We start from the raw sequence: 24036 nt of genomic DNA, 5'->3' as shown, positions 1-24036 counted from the left end.
ATTAGTAATAAAACAAAAATATCTACAATAATAAAATAAATACTAAGACGATAAACTAAAATATAAAACCACTTAGCGAGAGTTAACACAACTTAAATAAGCATATAATAACCAGAAAAAAATGAACTCGAAAATCAACAGAAAAGTTCGTTGTATCGCAGACGACAGCAACCGCTGTATTGACATTGTGTTATGCATTATTGGTAGTAGGGGGGAGCCGAAGGTCTACGTAACTGCCGTCCTGTTCGAATCTTCTCATACAATCATGGGAAGTTAATACTGAAAAACAAAATGTCTACGAGTCAAACTGTTCATTATTACCAGGATAAATACAAATAATACTGAAATATATTAATCAAGTTTAAGTTATAGATCTCCCCTTTTGTGCAAGAGGTATCATATCAAAATATTTTATGAATGGCGGGGAAAATATAAATTTCAAGAATTCTCTAGTGACAGAGATAGTGACAAGTACAATCAAGTGTATCTGTGGCGATGTTAAGAAAACATTTATTGGAGATATGCACTGTTATTAATTAAGAAAATGATCTATATATATTTATTACAATGTTTTATTTTATAGGTTACATACATCAGATAAGTACAATAAAATATATTAGTAACATATAATGCTAGTAACACTTAAAATAATAATAAAATTTATCAAATATCATACAAACATTTTCACTTTATTTTCAAACATAAGAATGTGTAGATTGCTTAGGTCTGGATTATTTTTCAATACTGAATTGTATAGTCTTGGTCCATAATTCCTACTGTGTCTTAATCCAGCTGTAGTTGTAATTTAGGTTCTGCCAAAAGAGTTGGGACATTTCTTCTGGTGTTATGTATATGTATATCCAAACAGTTGATAAATTGCATGTCAATTTCAGTTTCTTATTATTTTCCTTTTCAGTCGTGATGGACGTGATCAAGATCGAAAGTGAGATCGACCCTCTGGCACTAGAAAGAAGTAATAACACAGATGTAGTAGAACAAAATTCTTTATCTCAGGTAACCTATATTGAGAGTAATTACTGATTAGAATTTATTTCCTAAATGTGTAATTTATAGCGATATAGATTATCGGTGGTGCTAAAAGCATCCTAGAATAACTCTACATGCTACAGCCCACACATGGAGAAAGCTGACCAGACGACTGTTGGTCTCACATACGTATTATTGTCTAACCAGTACAGGTGGATCACATTTTTATAGTGACTATTACACTCTTACTACGTCATACTACTTTTGACCAATAAAACTGTACGAAAGGACGTATTTCAACCAATCATGGCTGCTTATCGCACAATTTTATCGCGTCCCTAGCATTTGTTTCTTTGTTTGCCAACATTTGAAACTGCGCTGGTCTGGACGTCAAAAATATATATAAAATTACAAACCACTCCAGTCGATGCACAGCAGTTTCAAATATGACTCGCATTGGCATTCAAGAACAAGAATTAATAAAAATCACTGATCATACCTATGCATCTTCTGAAATCCGATTTACAAATAAATGAAGAGCACCATTCGGAAATCCTGAATAAGTTGAATACACCATGTAGGCCTAAATCAACGAGTTCCACTTCTATTATGCACACGTCCAATATAACATCAATTGAACCACCAACCACATTCAAATTTGAAAATTGTACATTCAATAATTATTCCTTTTAAAATTATTCATTCGGAAATCCTGTATAAGTTGAATACACCATGTAGGCCTAAATCAACGAGTTCCACTTCTATTACGCACACGTCCAATATAACATCAATTGAACCACCAACCACATTCAAATTTGAAAATTGTACATTCAATAATTGTTCCTTTTAAAATTATTCATGTTTATTTTTTATGTCATCGTCGTTAATTAAAACTTTTCTAACACTTGTGTATATTAGTTAGGTTATGTTACAGCTTCTGCTCTGAGAGGATAAAAAGAACGTGTGCTATATGATATTATGGATAGTCACGTATCAGAGATTGTTTAATATTAAGATTTATTGAATAGTAATCATTACAGTGTCTGTATAAAGACACTACTGCCATCTAGCATGCATCTAGCGTAATATTTGTAATGTTGAGGTGGTACAATAATACATTTGAAGACAGTTGTATTTTCGTAAGTCAATTAATATTTTATTGTATTGGAGTACTTCGTTACTTCTAATCTTTATATACTTTCTTCTGATCGTGTAATAGTCAATTAAATCCCACTCGAGTTTTAATTTTCTCTAGATAAATCAAAACGTCTAGTGAGATTACTGTTGATGATCTCCTTAACCATTATAACTGTTCCTGCTCCATTTCAACCAAAAAGCTGGGTGGAATTCGGTATAAGACAGTTGTTAAAGTTTCATGACGAAATTTCTTCCCTGATGAAGACTCCTCGGCTATTGCGCCGGACAAATTGAATTCTGAAAGTTGAGGAATAGTTCGTTTGCGATTGCTTGCTACTTAATTTCGTCAGCAAGGAGATGTTGCTGCTTAAAACATACCACTCATTTTTTTTCTTATGAGCCGTGCACGTGGCTCGATCGCTCGGGCAGCTCTTCAGCAGCCAGCGCCACCTATATTAACGGGATATTCCTGAAGGTTCTATCAGGTTCTATCCTAAAAGAAACAAGGAATTGTGGGTAGACGAGAGAAGGGGAAATGTTCTTGGTTAGGCGAGTAGTATTGCAGTGACACCCGGAAACTCGCCTTTGCTTAGATATCTAGAAAAGTTACGCTGAGAAATTAATTATCGTGACTGAGGAACTCTTCTTTCCTTACACATGTAGATTAGTTATTCGGAAATCTCATATCGCTTGAAATTGTAAGGTTACTCAGAGATTCGCTTTGCGTGATGTAGACGAGAGGGTCTGATACTGCGCCACGGAGATTAATATTGGATTAGTATTGAAGTTTCGAGAACGCGGAATTATACATTGGCTACGATGGATTATTCTGTAAGGATCCAGATTACAGTAACAAGTATTCGATATTGAGAGATTCACCTGTTTGGTTTTTATTTTTATTTTAGTTGGTTATTTAACGACGCTGTATCAACTACTATGTTATTTTGCGTCGATGAGATTGGTGATTGCGAGATGATATTTGGCGAGATGAGGCCGAGGTTTGGCCATAGATTACCTTGCATTCTTCACATTACGGTTTGGGAAAACCTCGGAAAAAACCCAACCAGGTAATCAGCCCAAGCGGGGATCGAACCCGCGCCCGAACGCAACTTCAGACCGGCAGGCAAGCGCCTTAACCGACTGAGCCACGCCGGTGGCTGCCTGTTTGGTAAAGTATTAGCTGAGATTCGCCTGCTTGATAAAGTATTAGCTAAGATTCGCCTGTTTGGTAAAGTATTAGCTGAGATTCGCCTATTTGGTAAAGTATTAGCTGAGATTCGCCTGTTTGGTAAAGTATTAGCTAAGATTCGCCTGTTTGGTAAAGTATTAGCTGAGATTCGCCTATTTGGTGAAGTATTAGCTGAGATTCGCCTGTTTGGTAAAGTATTAGCTAAGATTCGCCTTTTTGGTAAAGTATTAGCTGAGATTCGCCTGTTTGGTAAAGTATTAGCTAAGATTCGCCTGTTTGGTAAAGTATTAGCTGAGATTCGCCTATTTGGTAAAGTTTTAGCTAAGATTCGCCTGCTTGATAAAGTATTAGCTGAGATTCGCCTGCTTGATAAAGTATTAGCTAAGATTCGCATGTTTGGTAAAGTATTAGCTGAGATTCGCCTGTTTAGTAAAGTATTAGCTAAGATTCGCCTGTTTGGTAAAGTATTAGCTGAGATTCGCCTGTTTGGTAAAGTATTAGCTGAGATTCGCCTGCTTGATAAAGTATTAGCTGAGATTCGCCTGTTTGGTAAAGTATTAGCTGAGATTCGCCTGTTTGGTAAAGTATTAGCTAAGATTCGCTTGTTTGGTAAAGTATTAGCTGAGATTCGCCTGCTTGATAAAGTATTAGCTGAGATTCGCCTGCTTGATAAAGTATTAGCTGAGATTCGCCTGCTTGATAAAGTATTAGCTAAGATTCGCCTGTTTGGTAAAGTATTAGCTGATATTCGCATGTTTGGTAAAGTATTAGCTGAGATTCGCCTGTTTAGTAAAGTATTAGCTAAGATTCGCCTGTTTGGTAAAGTATTAGCTGAGATTCGCCTGCTTGATAAAGTATTAGCTGAGATTCGCCTGCTTGATAAAGTATTAGCTGAGATTCGCCTGCTTGATAAAGTATTAGCTAAGATTCGCCTGTTTGGTAAAGTATTAGCTGAGATTCGCCTGTTTGGTAAAGTATTAGCTAAGATTCGCCTGTTTGGTAAAGTATTAGCTGAGATTCGCCTGTTTGGTAAAGTATTAGCTGAGATTCGCCTGCTTGATAAAGTATTAGCTAAGATTCGCCTGTTTGGTAAAGTATTAGCTGAGATTCGCCTGCTTGATAAAGTATTAGCTGAGATTCACCTGTTTAGTAAAGTAGTAGCTGCGATTCACCTGTATGGTAAAGAATTAGCTTAGATTCACCTGTTTGGTAAGGTATTAACTGAGATTCACCTGTTTGGTAAAGTATTAACTGAGAATCGCCTGTTTTGGTAAATTATTAGCTGAGATTCGCCTGCTTGATAAATTATTAGCTGAGATTCGCCTATTTAGTCAAGTAGTAGCTGAGATTCACCTGTTTGGTAAAGAATTAGCTGAGATTCACCTGTTTGGTAAGGTATTAATTGAGATTCGCCTGTTTTGGTAAATTATTAGCTGAGATTCGCCTGCTTGGTAAAGTATTAGCTGAGATTCGCCTTTTCGGTAAATTATTAGCTGAGAATCGCCTGCTTGATAAATTATTAGCTGAGATTCGCCTGTTTAGTGAAGTAGTAGCTGAGATTCACCTGTTTGGTAAAGAATTAACTGAGATTCACCTGTTTGGTAAGGTATTAACTGAGATTCGCCTGTTTTGGTAAATTATTAGCTGAGATTCGCCTGCTTGGTAAAGTATTAGCTGAGATTCGCCTTTTTGGTAAAGTATTAGCTGAGAATCGCCTGTTTGGTAAAGTATTAGCTGAGATTCGACTGTTTCGTAAAGTACTAACTGAGATTCGTGTGTTTGGTAAAGTATTAACTGAGATTCGCTTGTTTATTAAAGTATTATCTAAGATTCGCCTGTTTGGTAAAGTATTAGCTGAGATTGGCCTGTTTGGTGAAGTATTAGCTGAGATTCGCCTGCTTGGTAAAGTATTAGCTGAGATTCACCTGTTTGGTAAAGTATTAGCTGAGATTCGCCTGTTTGGTAAAGTATTAGCTGAGATTCGCCTGTTTGGTGAAGTATTAGCTTAGATTCGTCTGTTTGGTAAAGTATTAGCTTTCTGTTTTCTAAATTCTTTGAGACTCTTCCTCCTCCCAATACTCTACTGTATGTTTGCACAGATGTGTGTTAATAATTTATTGGTAGCCGAACTAAGATTGAATATGGCTATGAGCCTGAAGTAATGTATTGGTGTATATTGTACTGATTATCGGCCATTAATTGTCATTTTTTATTATTTCATTTAGTTCAATATTATTACATGTTTTCTATTATTAACTCTTTTGTTCTTTCATGTCGTGGTACATACTTGTATTCTTGTACACATTTAAGTAGTTATATGTTATATTATTTAATGTCCGGAATATTGCTTATTTGTATGCTTCGACTGCGTAACTTGATGAAATCCACATCACCATTATTGCCTGACTTAGTAGCCGTATCCGATTTGTGGTGGCAGTGCGTCACAAGTGGTAGACAGCGACGTCTGTGCGTCATACTTACCTGGTCATAGCTTTGAGTTAAAGATTAAATAGCGTTCACGCAAACTTGTCTTGCTGTAGTAATACCAGGAAAGATGTCAAAAGCCACACATAATTTCGGCTTGAATCAGTATTTAAGAGAACAGATCTACTATATTCTGCCACTGATTACTCTCAGAAGAAACATTTATTACAATAACTCATTTTAAAACATATAAAATACACCGTGTTCCGCTTATAAGTATAACAAAAGAAATAGCTATAACTTCTGAATTAATACAAGTATATAGTTGAAACCAACTGCTACAAAGAATGAAAACTGGGAATTTTTGTTACCTTATGTTCCATAAACCTCAACATGGCTTCCATTGGTGGCACGGGAAATATCCAACCGGTATTCAACCTCGACCCAAGTGTTATGAAGCATCTGTGGTGTAACATTGTTGACAGCAGCATAAATTCTTTCTTGTAAGTCTGCCAAATCACGTACTGGCGTCCTGTAGACCTGGTCCTTAACAAACCCCCACAGGAAAAAATCAAGTGGTGTTAGATCTGGTGATCTGGCAGGCCATGTGATGTACGGTGATCCTCTTCCGATCCATCTTGCAGGGAATTGTTCGTCTAAGAATGTGCGAACCATGTTGGCAAAGTGTGGTGGAGCCCCATCTTGCTGGAAAATTGCTCCATCTGGGAGTTGTGGCACAGCATACAGTTGCAACATATCCAGGTACGTGTTTGCAGTGACTGTCTTTTCAGCAAAGAAATAGGGACCAATGATTCTGTCACGCATGATCCCACACCAAACATTCCATTTAGGGGAATCCCGTTGGTGTTCAATTACGACACTTGGATTTTCCGACCCCCAGATGCGACAATTGTGTCGGTTTACTTTTCCACTGACGTGGAAGGTTGCCTCATCTGAGAAACAGACTCGAGTTAGAAATGTGTCGTCATCGTCCACTTTATCCAACATTGTTTCTGCAAAGCGTTTTCGTTCCAGTTTATCATTCGGCGTAATCATCTGATGAAGTTGCAGCTTGTACGCTCGCAAACGCAATCTTTTATGGAGCACTGTATGCACTGTTGTTGGTGGGATGTTCAACTGCACACTAGCCTGTCGAATGGATTTCCGCGGGCTTCTCTGAAATGCCTCGCGAATGCGTTCGACATTTTCGTCAGACACTTTACGCTTGGAATGTTTACCTGCATTAGACAACAAACTTCCTGTTTCTCTGAGCTGCCTATCCCATTTCATTATTGAGACGTACGTCGGTACAGCTTCCCTCGGTCTAAGATTGTACTGACGGCGAAACAAGCGCTGTACACGAATTATGGATCTATGTTCTGCTAATGACAGCACACAAAAGGCTTTCTGCTGTGGCGTCCACATGCTGACTGACTAAAGATACGATACGAATTCTCTTATTTAATGATCTGCGCATGCGTGAGTCTTCTAAAAATAAGTAACAACAATGGATTAAAACTTCCCAATTTCCTCTTTACAATGGTACCAATCTTAACCCATTTGCATGCATTGTTATGAAATTATAACTATTTCTTTTATTATACTTATAAGCGGAACACGGTGTATTTCTCGTTATACATTTTTATAGTAACGTAATGGTCTTTCAGAAACTAAATTTATTTGTATGAGGAAATATAACAATAAATAAACATGTAGGTATTTGAACATAACAATATCATATTACAAAACAAGTTTACTTTTCAGTGCTGCGTTACATGCAATTCATGCAGAAGAGAGTTATTATTTTACATGCTACGTTACGACGCAGTTCCCACAAATTACAGAAGAGAGTTACCGGTATACTTTTGCATACTGCGTTATAACCAAATTCATACAAATTATTATAGAAGACAATTATTCTTTTACATGCTAGGTCACGACGCAATTCGTATCAATTATTTATAGAAGAGAGTTATTCTTTTGCATGCTGCATTACGACGAAATTCGTACAAATTATTTATAGAAGAGAGTTATTCTTTTGCATGCTGCGTTACAACGCAGTTCGTACAAGTTATTTATAGAAGAGAGTTATTCTTTTGCATGCTGCGTTACAACGCAATTCGTACAAATTATTTATAGAAGAGAATTATTCTTTTGCATGCTGCGTTACAACGCAATTCGTACAAATGATTTATAGTAGAGAGTTATTCTTCTGCATGCTGCGTTATAACGCAATTCGTACAAATGATTTATAGAAGAGAGTTATTCTTTTGCATACTGCGTTACAACGCAATTCGTAGAAATTATTGATAGTAGAGAGTTATTCTTTTACATGCTGCGTTACAACGCAATTCGTACGAATTATTTATAGAAGAGAGTTATTCTTTTGCATGCTGCGTTACAACGCAATTAATACAAATGATTTATAGAAGAGAGTTATTCTTTTACATGCTGTGTTACAACGCAATTCGTGCACATAATTTATAGAAGAGAGTTATTCTTTTGCATGCTGCGTTACAACGCAATTCGTTCAAATTATTTATAGAAGGGAGTTATTCTTTTGCATGCTGCGTTACAACGCAATTAATACAAATTATTTATAGAAGATAGTTATTCTTTTCATGCTGCTTTACAACGCAATTCGTACAAATTATTTATAGAAGAGTGTTATTCTTTTACTTACTGCGTTACAACGCAATTCGTACACATAATTTATAGAAGAGAGTTATTCTTTTGCATGCTGCGTTACAACGCAATTCGTACAAATTATTTATAGAAGAGAGTTATTCTTTTACATGCTGTGTTACAACGCAATTCGTACACATAATTTATAGAAGAGAGTTATTCTTTTGCATGCTGCGTTACAACGCAATTCGTACAAATTATTTATAAAAGAGAGTTATTCTTTTACATGCTGTGTTACAACGCAATTCGTACACATAATTTATAGAAGAGAGTTATTCTTTTGCATGCTGCGTTACAACGCAATTCGTACAAATTATTTATTTAAGAATTTATAGAATTCGTACAAGTGAATTATAGCAGAGAGAGTTATTCTTTTGCATGCTGCATTACAACGAAATTCGTACAAGTAATTTATAGAAGAGAGTTATTCTCTTGCATGCTGCGTTACAAGCAATTCATACAACTTATTTATAGAAGAGAGTTATTCTTTTACATTCTGTGTTACAACGCAATTCGTAGAAATTATTTATAGAAGACAGTTATTCTTTTTCATGCTGCTTTACACGCAATTTGTACAAATTATTTGACTATTGACTGTGGAATGTATGGAAGTGCGTTTGTTGACATCAGCTTGGAGAGACGTTAAAAATATTCACTGTTTTTCCGTGAAGATCTGCATCTCGTATATTTCATAATTATTTTGCAGGAAGGAAATTCATTAGATCTGCACATGACCAAAATAAAGACGGAATGTATGGACCATAGCTATGATCTGAAATCAGAGGTGACATTTGAGGAAACTTCTGTGCCATTTGACTTTGCCATCGTGAAAAGTGAAATTAAGGTGAGTGCAGTTTATGTAGTGTGTTGGTCGATAGTTTTCTCTCTGTTATTTACTGGCTGATATGTCAGCTGCATTCAGGTGAGCAGGGGATACGATTGTTGCTATCATGCTGTTTATTCCAATAACCTATATTCCTTCGTGAATTTTCTCCGCCAGATCTTTCTGGTAGAGGCTGTGATTCTGAATCACTAAATCATATCTGTTTTAATTTCCGCTAATAATATTTACCACGTCCACTACAAATTTAATTACCAGCCTACCGTAAAGAGGGAGTTAGCCTCAGTTACATCTGAATTATTCCAGGGTTTAGGTGAGCAAACTTGTGACTTTTGTCTGGTGTAGGAAATGTAGTCAATGAAGTTGTAATTCTTCTTTCTAAATTCCTTTGATAGCTATATTCCACATGACTGACGTTTATTTCTTGGGAACAATTGAGGCATTGACATGGGAAAGGTCGTAACTGCCAAAAATTCGAATTTTTAGGTTTTTCATTGAGAAGGTAGTAAATGGCCATGCCAATGGCACAGAGAAGATAGTATGTCCGTATGTAATGAAACGAAGTTGGAAACGTAGTCACTAGATGTTGTAAGTTGTATGTGCACAGCTGTTGGCTCGGAGACGGTAGTAACTCCTTTTACAACATCAGAGTGTGTCTATGGTCTGTCGAAAACAACTTCCGACCTGACAAATGGCGCCTTTAGCATGTTACCATGGCAACCATTCAAATCAACCAATCACGAGAGACGCGTAACCATGGTAACGGGATGGTGTTGCCGTGTCTATGTTTACAAGCTGCACGTGAATACCACGGCCTAGCTGTGAATGCACTTGCGGTGCCCGGAATGACTGAGTTGGCTGGTTAACGCGTGCTTTGTGTGATTTAAAAATATTATTTAGTTGTATTATTGTTTTAGTGTATCGATAATTATTGTGTTTAAATTATATTACACATATTATCTTCGTTGTCACTGGCGGAGTGTGTGGCTAGTGTACGTTTTCCAGTTTCTGCGAGAGTTTCTAAACAGGTGACTTGTGCAATGTCGGAAGGAAGGAAAGGCAGGCGGAGAACAAAGAATATTGTACAAGGTGTCCCGTTAAAGAGTCAAGCGTGAGACGGAAAAAGATAATGGTGGGCCTCTTTTACCTTTGGCGCAAGTCGTAATGAGAACTGCTGCTTGTGTTAAAATTAATAAGAGCACTGTTATCGATATTGAAAAAGAAAAAGACCGTGCAGATTTTTAATCATAAATATTTTTTAGTTTACCATTTTTTCAACGTCTTTCTAACAGCATTACATTGAAGAATACCGACACTCATAAAAGTAGAGGCTTCGTATTAAATTTAAATCTGTTTTTACGGTTTACAGTCCTTTCGACACTTTTCTAACGGTATTACATTGAAGAATACAGGTACTACTACTACTACTACTACTACTACTACTACTACTACTACTACTACTGCAATAATAATAATAATAATAATAACAATAATGTACATAAATTTTAATGCCTAGTGTTCAACAAATTGGTTAGAAATGTATGTGTTCATGTTAGCCGTTCATTACTGCAGTCTATCGGCGCGCTCGCTTACACGAAAGATGGGCAACATGACAACACTGCTGCCCCTTCTCTGTAAACTGTCAAGTCGGAAGTAGTTTTGGTCAAGGTATAGACGTGTTGGTAGCAAGTACCGTATGCTTAATGTTTATTTTGATTATTGTGATACAGATCTGTGTTTATAAGGCAATATGCCTCCAAAGCCCCTTCCATTTAGAATGGTAAGTTGAATTACTGATTCTTGCTTTACTGTTTCTTGTGTGTTGAACCCAACTCGTTTATAAACCAAACAAAATCTTTTTCCAGGCGACATGTAAGTGCCGTTATAAGTGTCGTGAATTCACTGAAGAGGCTATAAGAAAACTTCACACAGATTTTTGGAAACAGACAGCTGATGTGCAAGGTACCTTTCTGATGGGTCTCATTAACATTGTGAATATTCAGAGAAGGCGTGGTGGAAAATATGATGATCCATCATCAAGTAGGAGGCAGGTTTCTGTCACTTATAGTTTACCCACCGACAATGGGCATGTGCAAGTATGCAGGAGATCTTTTAAAAACATGTTGGGGTTATCAGACAAACGTGTTTATACTTTAACACAGAAGAAGAAGGTGGGAGCGAAAATATTTGAAGATCACCGGGGTAAAAATACCAATTCACACGTTCACAAGAAAAAATATACCGAGGTAGATAAAGAACTTATCAAGTCTCATATAATGTCGTTTCCCATAGAAGAAAGTCACTATTCGCGGCATAAAGCTACAAAATGTTACCTCAGCCCGGATCTCAATATTCATAGAATGTACCGGGCATTCAAAATATTGCACCCTGACAGTAATATTGATCATCGATTCTACAGGAGAGTGTTTAAGCGAGAGTTTCCTGAGTTATCATTTCATCGATCTCGTGCTGACACATGCACAACATGTGACTGACTGAAAAATCAGGTAAACTGCACAGTTGGAGTCAACAAATTGCGCATTATTGCTAAGAAAGAATTGCATCTGAGAAAAACAGAAAAAGCAACAACTACTCTCAACTGTGATAACAGGATGTCATGTATGCCCTCTAGTACAACATGTACAATGAGCATTGAGGAGGTACGAGGTGTACGATCATCCACTCCTCTACATTTCTTATAGTGGCTGTTATCGCCAGGTGGATGGTACATTGGAAGATTAGATGTGCGCAGTGGAAGACTTTTAGAAATAAATAGTGTGAATTTGTATAACAGATATAATTAACAATAATGGATAACAATATACATTAATGATAAATGAAATAACAAATAAGTATGAAATAAGGGAATGAAAATATCACAAGCTAATCTGAACAAGTACAAAACGATATCTGAATCGTGAAAGTTTAACTAGACTGGGCAAACATACTTATAGGTCATAATACAATCTAATATGCCCATCTCTCAATAATCAATAACTGACCTATTAATCATCTAGTCATTAAAACACTCTCTGAACATATATATATATATATATATATATATATATATATATATATATATATATATGTGTGTGTGTGTGTGTGTGTGTGTATCCAACTAGATATAAAGCTCAACACAAACGCCCAGTCAGTATACTAACTCAATACATGGCCCATTCAATTACAGATACCATACAATCTGACTAACCAAACTCAACGTACACATAAACTCAATAACACAAAAACTTTACCCAGTACGAAGCATCACATGACTGATCACTATATATTACCAATTCCACATACGTCTCACATAAACTGTGCAGATAGCAGTAACAAGAATCTCTGTACTTTACAATTAACAATGCCCAAGAGAGAGAGAGAGATACGGCATATAATAAGTAACCGACGATAATTTCAAATCTCAATGATCGTTTGAATAGCAACAGAAACTCAATGCACTCGATTCCTGAATAGTGGCGTGGGAACCAATAATAATCAAAATGGAGTAGGGAAAATACTAGAACAATAAAATGAGGCCCATACTATTCTAGTTCATTACAGCGTCAAATAGGACGTAACCCGAAGATCGTAATCGCTGCGCTATCACACAAACCGTCTTGGAACATCAAAACCTCACATATCAAACATATCTCATCACGTAATCCCTAATTGTCAAACCTCACATATCAACTTATACTTCATCACGTAATCCCCAATACAATATACCTCATATATATCACATTATATATTATTCCACGTAATCACAATTACTTGACCCCAAGACGTATCACTAGCAAGCGATTTTTCAAAGTACGATCCACCACAATCTCTCAAACACATACAATCGAAAATAAAAATATCACGACGCAAATTTACCTACTCCACTGATTACAACTCTGACACAAGTTGTAAGCATGCTAAATCACAAGATGTACATCTGAAACAAAGTTCCATGTAATCCGTAAATACTCAAAAGAAATATAATGACACACTATTCTCGAACAATCTATCACGATAAACTTAAGTTACGAGAATAGAAAACAGTTCGAGCTCCATTTCGCGGGTGCACGTCAATTGCCTGAATGAAACTATCGATGGGGGCTGCAACTCCCAAGTAATATTACCCATATGGCTTCCAACTCCTAAGTGATGTTATCTCTACGACGTCCAAGTCCCGAGTGATGTTATCTCTACAGCGTCCGAGTCCCAAGTGATGTTATCTCTATCAACTTCAACCTCTGAGTGTCGTAAGATATGACTGCACGTGACCAAGTAAACTCACTTTCCCTCTCCCCTCGTGAGACGTAATCAACCGGCCCATAGGATAATTTGGATAAGAAAATGAAAGGATTCGTAGCGCTATCTATAATATGATGTCTGAGAGCACTCTGACGGACGAAGTGACGTACTAGGTGAATGGCTACGATGGCGGGCACGGCTCAGCATGGACATGGAGCCCCACTTAAATCATTCAAATACGTTTTATAGCAGGCAGCTATCAAATTACAATCTGTGCCTGTATGTTGGTGACATAGGACAAAGTTTTATGTGCTTGTGGCATGAGTCCATTGCCGGTCGTGTTGGAAATGAGGTCGCATCTTCTGTCCTAAAAGTGCTCTCATCTTTCACCACCATCAAACGAAATGTACAAATATGGGCTGATAACTGTGCAGGGCAGAATAAGAATCGGATGATTCCAATGGTCCTGATTTACATTACTGCCAAGAAACAATTTGATTCAGTGGACTTGAAATTCCTGGTTTCAGGACATTCCTACATGCCATGTGATAGGGAATTTGGCATCATAGAGAAAAGAAAAAAAGATGCAAGACCATGGTTCCAGAAGAGGTAGCAGAAATGATTCGAAGTGCGAAAGATGTAACGCCTAATAATGTAATAATGATGAAGGATGAGGATTTCTTCGACTTTTCTGCAGAATGTGACAAGTTTTTGAATACAACTCCTATCAAAATCAGCACCCTCAGCTGGATTAGACTCTCAAGAGCTGATTTTCCTCTAATAGAAACAAGACAGTTATTTAATGACCTTGAAATGCGGACAGAGCACAGGATTTTTAAGAAAAGACAGTCATTAACGTCAATCACTAACTTGCAGTGCGTGCAACGCCTTCAAAGAAGACCAGTCGTCCCTGATGCCAAAAAGAGAGACTTGTTATCTATGTTAGACTTCCTCGATGAAAAGTATCACGCATTTTACCGAAAAATTTGTGCAAAATGTATAAATAACGTTAATTCTCAGTTTGGCAAAGGAGTGATTTCAATGTTGTATTTTCAGAAAATAGTATTTCACAGATAAATCTGTGCCAGACTTTTCAAATTTCATATGTAACACAAACATGAGTGTATGCCTTTCATTTGAAGCAATTTCTGTAATAATGTATGTGAGAAAGTGTTCATAAATTTGTTATTTGCTTCCCCTGAAAAATTTTGTTTTTGGCAGTTACTACCTTTCCCATGTCAGCGCCTCAATTGTTGATAAATAAGCATGAACGATACATTTCACAAGAAGTACTGCAGCATTCCTTTGCCATTCATCTTCTCCTTGCAATAGTAACCTCACATTGACTGTTACATGGGAAGGATAATTTAATCATGTGATCCTGTCCAATCCCCTGCAGTAAATCAAGAGACTGGATTGGAAACAATAACATCAAACTAAACTCTGGAAAACTAAGCAGTTAATAGCATTAAGTAAAGTAAGTCAACTTAGTAGTAGGCGGGAGAGTCTACCTGAATATTTAGATATGAGATAATATCTTCCATTGCCTGTTTAAACTGAGAGACTGTAGCCTCTTGATTTTCAAATTATTTTGAGCTATATTAACCGCGAACCAGGTTCGATTCCCGGTCGGGGCAAGTTACCTGGTTGAAGTTTTTCGGGGTTTTCCCTCAACCCAATATGAGCAAATGCTGGGTAAATTTCGGTGCTGGACCCATTTCACCTGCATTATCACCTTCATCTCATTCAGACGCTAAATAAACTAAGATGTTGATAAAGTGTCGCAAAATAACGTACTAAAATAAAAATAATAACACCCCATAGGGCCTCATATTTGAATGGAAGAAGGAGAAGGAGACGACGAAGAAGCTTGCTAGAAATCCAGAAATATCTTAAATTCTTCCAAACTACGTTACCAGAAATTTTTCATTATCAATTTTACTCTAACAATTTCATTGTTTGTCAACTTCTTCCACAATTCTACTCAACTATGACCATAAGTTTAGAAAAAGTTTCGAGTGTAATTTTTATTTACTCTCCTAACTAATATATTGCTTATGTGGTTATTGTTGAAGAATGGCATATTTATTAGAAAATGGTATAATACCTTGGTTTTGTGTTTTTTAAATTAATTTGCATTTTACACCTAAAATATTAATTTGTTTACTATGTTAAGTAAGATTTAAAATCAAATCTGCAGCATTTAAACTACCTCCCATTGATCCTTCAACTATTTTTATCCATTTATTAAAGTTCACGTTAACACTTTGTTAGTTAAAAACATAAAATTACTTAGTCATACGTTAAAAAGTGTTAAAATATACCTTTGACAGACGGCCCATTTCGACGTGATGTCACGTCTTCCTCAGTGTCTCCTGAACTACTGAACAGTAGTCTGTCAAAGGTATATACCTATTTTTATCCCATACCGTCGTTTCACATAATCTTTCCAGGAGGAACCACATGAGTTAAATAAAGTGGAGGAAGAGGTCAAAGTGGAAGTAACAGCAGAAGAGGATGAAGTCATAACTGGAAGGTGAGTGAAGAATGTGAGATTACTTCGTTGTTGGTTTAAGGGGTTAGGTAAGCTGACAGCAGTAATATTTTGGAAATATTCAATATTTCTTTCATACATTACTGTATATCTTGGTTACTTACTTACTTACTGGCTTTTAAGGAACCCGTAGGTTCATTGCCGCCCTCACATAAGCCCGCCATCGGTCCCTATCCTGAGCAAGATTAATCCATTCTCTATCATCATATCCTACCTCCCTCAAATCCATTTTAATATTATCTTCCCATCTACGTCTCGGCCTCCCCAAAGGTCTTTTTCCCTCCGGCCTCCCAACTAACACTCTATATGCATTTCTGGATTCGCCCATATGTGCTACATGTCCTGCCCATCTCAAACGTCTGGATTTTATGTTCCTAATTATGTCAGGTGAAGTATACAATGCGTGCAGCTCTGCGTTGTGTAACTTTCTCCATTCTCCTGTAATTTCATCCCTCTTAGCCACATATATTTTCCTAAGAACCTTATTCTCAAACACCCTTAATCTCTGTTCCTCTCTCAAAGTGAGAGTCCAAGTTTCACAACCATACAGAACAACCGGTAATATAACTGTTTTATAAATTCTAACTTTCAGACTTTTTGACAGAAGACTAGATGACAAAAGCTTCTCAACCGAATAATAACAGGCATTTCCCATATTTATTCTGCGTTTAATTTCCTCCCGAGTGTCATTTAGATTTGTTACTGTTGCTCCAAGATATTTGAATGTTTCCACCTCTTCGAAGGATAAATCTCCAATTTTTAATAGTTCCATTTCGTACAATATTCTGGTCACGAGACATAATCATATACTTAGTCTTTTCGGGATTTACTTCCAACCCTATCGCTTTACTTGCTTCAACAAGAATTTCCGCGTTTTCCCTAATTGTTTGTGGATTTTCTCCTAACATATACTGTATATCTTGGTTAATAATGAAAATTAGTATGTGTAAAACAGTGGCCTTCTCCTATATGAAAAAAATATATATATTTTTACGATTAAATAAAATTATCTATTTTTCCTTTTTTTTTTTTTTTAATTCAGTTCACTGTGCAGTGATGAAGCGTTTCCCACATGACTCAAAAACTATCCAACATTCTGTGATGAAATTTTTTGTGTGCATTTATGCATGTCATATCTACAATATGATCCAAAGTCACTTCTCTATCTTTGATAGATTGTCTGATAACAAAATAAATTCATTTAAAAAGTGGTCAAATATCAGTATTCTCTTCTAACACAAAATTAAAAAAAATATGATTTATTACGGAATGTAGTTGAAAAGACATGATATTGTAAACATAAGTTTCAGCAATAAAATAAAAGAGAGAGAACATGAAAAAATTAACAAGTTTATGAGTTATGAGGGACACGCTTCATTATGAATTTTGAAAAAAATATATATATACATATATATATATATATATTATTTATTTATTTAACCTGGTAGAGATAAGGCCATCAGGCCTTCTCTTTCCCTCTACCAGGGGATTACAACTACAATATTAAGAATACAATTACAATTGGATGCACTTATGCAATATGGAACCTAGTCCAAAATACAGCTTTTGAGCTACAGCTGTTTTAGCAAATCGTTACAAATAAAATTCTATATCAATACTATTACGAAAGTAATGATTGCATTATTAACATTCTGAAATGCTCTTTCAGATCAGTGGTGCAGCTCGCATCAGTTTTTGACTCACACAGAGTAGAAGGCCAACATTGGAGTTGGTTCCATATTGCTTATTGCAAAAATGGATATTGGCACTTGGTTCCTACTTGTGTGATTCAAATGAGTGATAGATGAGGCAACATTCTAGTTCAAATCCATGTTTAACACTTTATTATTGGAAAACTAAACATCCGAGACACTAATTGTGGGATTACAAATAAAATTTAAAAAATATATATTCATTAGCATTTGAATAATTTCAAGGGAAAAATTGTTCCGGGGCCGGGTATCGATCCCGGGACCTCTGGTTGAACGTACCAGCGCTCTACCACTGAGCTACCCGGGAACTCCACCCGACACCGTCTCAACTTTTCCCTTTATATCCACACAACTCGCGTGGGCTGACGAAACGCCAGAGACCCACAACGAGTGCACACAATCTCTGTGTGACTTGGAATTGTGGTTTTTTGTTAACGTACACAGTAACATAATAATATGTACGTTACTGTGTACGTTAACAGAAAACCACAATTCCAAGTCACACAGAGATTGTGTGCACTCCTTGTGGGTCTCTGGCATTTCGTCAGCCCACGCGAGTTGTGTGGATATAAAGGGAAAAGTTGAGATGGTGTCGGGTGGAGTTCCCAGGTAGCTCAGTGGTAGAACGCTGGTACGTTCAACCAGAGGTCCCGGGATCGATACCCGGCCCCGGAACAATTTTTCCCTTGAAATTATTCAAATCCGCTTTACAGGGAGCTTCACCTGAAATACTAGATTTGCATCATTAGCATTTGTTCATACATTGACTTATCATTCCAAGGTGAAGTCAAGGGGACCATTGATTCCATCAACATCATCCTGTTCACACCTGTGGAGTAATGGCTAGCGCGTCTGGCCGTGAAACCAGGTGACCCAGGTTCGATTCCCGATCGGGGCAAGTTACCTGGTTGAGGTTTTTCCGGGGTTTCCCCTCAACCCAATATGAGCAAATGCTGGATAACTTTCGGTGTTGCATCCTGGGCTCATTTCACCGGCATAATCACCTTCATCTCATTCAGACGCTAAATAACCTAAGCTGTTAATAAAGCGTCGTAAAATAACCTACTAAAATAAAAATTCATTGGATTGTCTTCTGCAGTTACATATTTGATACCTAAACATCTTCCGTTCTACAACTTTCTTTGATACATTAACATTACTCTTGTTGCTATAATATAATAATAATATAATATAATATATCACTCCTATTAGCAAAAAATTGTATTCAAACTCCCATATTTACACAAAACAAACATGGGAACTGACAGCTTGGAGTTGGTTCTAAATTGCAAAACACTGCACTATGGATTCTGTTTTTGGTGGTTGGTTCAGATTTCTCTATAGGGCAGCACGTTACAGATAGGAGTTGGTTCTATTTTGTATAAGAAACTATAGACATTAAGACACATTTTGCAATAGAAATCCAGATATTCATAAAATGGTGGTTGGTTCCATATTGCATAAGTGCATCTAATTATAATTACAGTTAATATTAAATTTACAAATACAATAAAAATCAAAGCACTAAAAGATTAACTGATTAATAAAAGCTAGACAGTTTATTGTAAAAGTTAAGAAGAGAGAAGCATTTATATATGTATATATAAATAATTTTTTTAAATCGTAAAATATTTTTTTCATGTAGTTGGAGGACTGTTTTTACACATACCATTTTTTATTATGTACAATAGTCCACACCTGTGGAGTAACGGCTAGCGCGTCTGGCCCGGGTTCGATTCCCGGTCGGGACAAATTACCTGGTTGAGGCTTTTTCTGGGGTTTTCCCTCAACCCAATATGAACAAATGCTGGGTAACTTTCGGTGTTGGACCCTGGACTCCTTTCACTGGCATTATCACTTTCATTCCATTCAGACGCTAAATAACCAAAGATGTTGATAAAGCGTCGTAAAATAACCTACTAAAAGAAAAAAAAAATTATGTACAATATACAGTAATGGAGGAAAAAAATGTTCAATATTTCCACAAATTTTACTGCTGTAAGCTGTACCTAACCCCTTAATTGATTTACTGAAATAATAATGACGAGGGGGGGGGGAAGCGTAATTGGGGTTTCCCAGTTTCTCATCTGGTCAAAAACTCCGATAGAACTGATGTTTAACCCTTGGCTAATTTGTCAAATCCACTCCCCTCACCTCCACGCTGGGCACCTGGGATCTTTTAAGATGTGAAAAAGAGAGTTGTATGCAGAAAGCAACGAGAAGCGACCACATTTACCTGTACCAAGAAATACTGCAAACATGAAGGTGGAAGAAGTTCCAGGAAACAAAACAACGAACTGAGAAGAGAAACTGATACGGCGATGGAAGAGAAATATAAAGAAATAAAGGATCTAGAGAGAAAGGGAAGATATAATTTAATGTACCGTGAAGTGCAATGTTTGAACTTCACAAATAAGAACAAGAATTCCGTGTGGTTGATAGAGGACGAAATCGGAAGTGAAATAACAGACAGATGGACGATATACAGGCTGATTCACGAGGATTTACCGTCGCTTACAGAGCTTATTTCCGAAGGCATTCTGAACGAAAAATGTCATTTAAACATTTGTTCTAATCTCAATATTTTCAGAGTTACACTAATTTGAAATTGTTAGTAGAAAACCTTTCTTCTGTAGTTCTAAGTGTAAAAAAATATTACAGATAGGGAATTAACTATTCAGAAGTATCGATTCTTTAATTGGCTGGTGTTCTGAAGGTAAAAATATGTTGTTATTGCTTTGTACAGATTTTGTTTACCAATTTTTAACTAAAAATGGCATCATTCTTACGCACTGATCACAAAAGTTGTTACAAATCATACAGCTTTAGGAACTTGATTCTTTACAGTTTAGTTATGCATCCTAATGTACAGTCTTAAAGAATTTACTAGAATGGAGTGATTTGTAACAATTATTGTGAAAAATGCGTAAGAAAATACAATTTGGTAATTAAAAAAAATTCTGTACGAAGCAACTATGGAATTCACAACACATTTTTAGCTTCAAAATACCAGCTGATTAAAGAAATGATACTCCTCAATAGTTCATTCTTTATCTGTAATATTCTTTTACCCTTAAAACTGAAGAAAAATGGTAATTAACAAACAACTTCAAATTACTGTAATTCTGAAAATATTGAGATTGGTACAAATGGTTATGTGACATTTTTTGCTCAGAAGGACGGTGATTCACTCTGTCTATAGAATACCTGAGTACGATCAATTCAATTGGACTGTTATGAACAATCCGTGAAGGATACCCAGACAAGAATAAAGAAGTGTATATAGCAACTAGAAAAGACTCGATAATAAAACTGTATAAAGCAATGGCCATCCCCACTGTAACTTATGGATCTGAAACATGGACATTGAGTTCAGAAAATAAAAGAAGAATACAGACAGCTGAAATGAAATTTCTTAGGCCTGTAGCAGGATACACAAGACTGGTTAAAAAAAAACAAACAATGAAATAAGACAAGAGTTAAAAATAGAAGAATTAAATAAAATAATAACGGAATATAGAACCAATTGGAAACAACACTTGGAAAGAATGTCATTAAACAGGATACCCCACGCATCATACAACTACAGACCCCAAGGACATAGAAACCCAGGACGACCAAAGAAGAGATGGACACAACAAGATTTTGGAACCGGAACAGGCTAAAATGGCCTAAAACCGTGAAGGAGGGGAAGAAGAAGAAGAAGAAGATATAGCATTTGTCGTCCTAGACAAAGATATTTGACAGTGGATTGGAATAAACTGATATAAATTCTGAAGAAAACTGGTGTGGATTGAAAAGAGAGAAGGCAGTCCAGCAATCTTTATATGAAACAACTACTAAAAGTCATGTTAGGGGAAGAAATGGGAGAATTAGGTGAAATAGGAACATGAGTACGACAAGGATGCCTTATCACCGACCCTATTCAACATATAAGGCGTTCAGAGCTAAAGTGGATCAAGTCCATGAGACGTAGTTTTGAGATAATGGGACATAAAGTTAACTTGCTCTAGTGGATTATCTAATTTCACTAGCAATAATTTTATTGCTCCATTCTCAAATTCTAGATTTATAAAATATAAACAACTGTGATGTTAATTGATGCAGCGCTTTGGTGACTTGATCCACTATGGCTCAGAACATCGTGAACAAATAATCTGAGCCAAAAGTGACTGGTGAATACTTGGAATTAAGACTCGATCCATTACTGCTCGGCAAAGATCCAACTTCAGATTATCAGAAATTGAATTAAACTAAATATATGAATATTTTGCAATTCATTTTGATTGATTTTCAGAAAAGTCTGTAATATATGTTATGAATATTTATTTTTCAGTCATTGACTTTACTGCAATATATGTAAGGTACAAAACCTTTACGTTACCCTGTATGCTATTTAATATGTATTGTATTTGTAGAGACTAATGATATTGCTAGAATGAATGTCGTATCTGATGATGTTGGCATAATTCAACGAAAACGTTCATATGATTTTTAAAACATGTAACGTAAAGGTTTTTGTACCTTACATATATTGCAGTATATAAATATATGAAAATTTGTGACTTGATCCACTTTAGCTCTGAACGCCTCAATTATACTTGGAGGATATAGTGAAGAACTGTTTTCATAACTTGGGAGGGGCAGTAGTAGGAGGAAGAAGTTCATAAGATTTACTGCTGATATGGCATTATCAGCAGAAGAGGAGATGATACTAAGCGATATACTACTGGAGCAAAATGACAGCTTTGAGCAGTATCAAATGAAGATAAATGCAAACAAGGCGAAGACCATGATTATCGGGAAAAAAAAGTACCGGTATACAGAATAAGAGTGCGAATTCTAAATGAGGCAGTAGAACAAGTGGACAGCTTCAGGTACTTGAGGTTTACTATAAGCAATAACAAGAACTGTTACCATGAAGTCAGAAGAAGGCAGCAATGTCAAAGAATGCACTGGAAGAAATTGTGAATGAGAGAAGAAGGTGATACTAGTTAATAAACAACTTTAAGATATAAGGATCATATGCGAAGACTTAAGGGTCAGACGGAAAATAGGAAAGATTAGATAATGCTGGATTTGCAGTGGAAGACCTGCTCTCTCTCTCTCTCTCCCACTCCCCTTCCCTCTCTCTCTCTCTCTCTCTCTCTCTCTCTCAGCTTTGACCAAACCATATTCACAGTCTACTATATACAGTCACGAAGCTTGAGTTTTGAGGGTGCTAGAAACAATAGACTGTGACGGTACTATTTTGCATTGCCTGTAATGAGGCGATATTAGCGATCCTAGTGGTCAGCAACTATCTAATGTTTGCATATTTACTTCGTATTGAGCTTCGCGACTGTATATACTAGACTGTGCTATATTGAACCATTTTCATTTTCATATCAACTGAGATTAATGTTGTAACTTCGCATTTTAACACTATTTATAGTCCATCACTGTGCAGTAACAGCACATCTGACTGTAATACTAGTGGTACCAGGTTCAAATCCTGGTTGGGACAAGTGATTTGTTTGAGGTTTCTCCGTTCCCTCACCCCGTTATACGACCAAATGCCAGAAAACTTTTGGCGCTCGACCCTGATGCAGCTCGCTAATACTGGTGACAGACTACAGTCACTAATCGCGATTATCGACCTAATCGCGATCGGGTTTGTAGTGTGTCGCCGTCCCGATCGCGATCAGGAGCTAAATCCTGTTTCCAGAACGGCAGAACAAGATAATCGCGCTGAGGCACGGCCCAGTGGACGAAAGTAACATTTTAGTTATCTTTGGTTTCGAATAGTGATGAGCTTAAACGATATTTTCAAGTATCTGTGACTGTGACAATTAAATATCTGTGACTTTTATCGGTGATTTTGTCACACCGATATTTTATACCGATACGTAAGCACAATATGCATGAATTACACCGATATTTTGTCACACCGTTAAAAATTAGCAGGAAATATTGAAGAGCAGCGAAATATGAATACGATTTCTCTATACACACCAGTCATCAGTGATTTATATGAGAAAATCCAACAAAGAAATTATGTACATGTACCATTAACAAATAAATAGGGCCTACATACCTAACTGAACAGTAACATGTCGAAAGTTAACCTCATGTACCAAGAGGTTATATTGTAGATATTGAACCAGTTGATAATTTTTAAATGTAGTTGACTATGAAGAAATTGTGGTTATATGATTATCCTAATCGTTAAAAAAATTGATCCTTTTTATTGTATATAATATAATGGATAAATTATTTTAAGTCGTGC

At 36.4% G+C, this 24036-nt stretch overlaps 1 protein-coding gene across 1 annotated transcript in view; it reads left to right on the top strand.

Annotated features, from left to right (window-relative positions):
• The window catches only part of LOC138691727 (zinc finger protein 596-like), a 38147-nt gene that overhangs the window by 3353 nt on the left and 10758 nt on the right, over positions 1–24036 (top strand). Inside the window, exons 2-4 of the mRNA XM_069814038.1 lie at positions 917–1014; positions 9129–9266; positions 15956–16038. Of these exons, the coding sequence (XP_069670139.1) occupies positions 922–1014; positions 9129–9266; positions 15956–16038 (314 nt within the window). The 5' untranslated portion in view covers positions 917–921. The remainder of the gene's footprint in view (positions 1–916; positions 1015–9128; positions 9267–15955; positions 16039–24036) is intronic.

This window comes from Periplaneta americana, chromosome 16, assembly GCF_040183065.1.
Source record: "Periplaneta americana isolate PAMFEO1 chromosome 16, P.americana_PAMFEO1_priV1, whole genome shotgun sequence".
Classification (NCBI taxonomy): Eukaryota; Metazoa; Arthropoda; class Insecta; order Blattodea; family Blattidae; genus Periplaneta; species Periplaneta americana.
The sequence above is the reverse complement of the archived record's forward strand: the minus strand, read 5'-3'. Positions and strand labels throughout refer to the sequence as shown.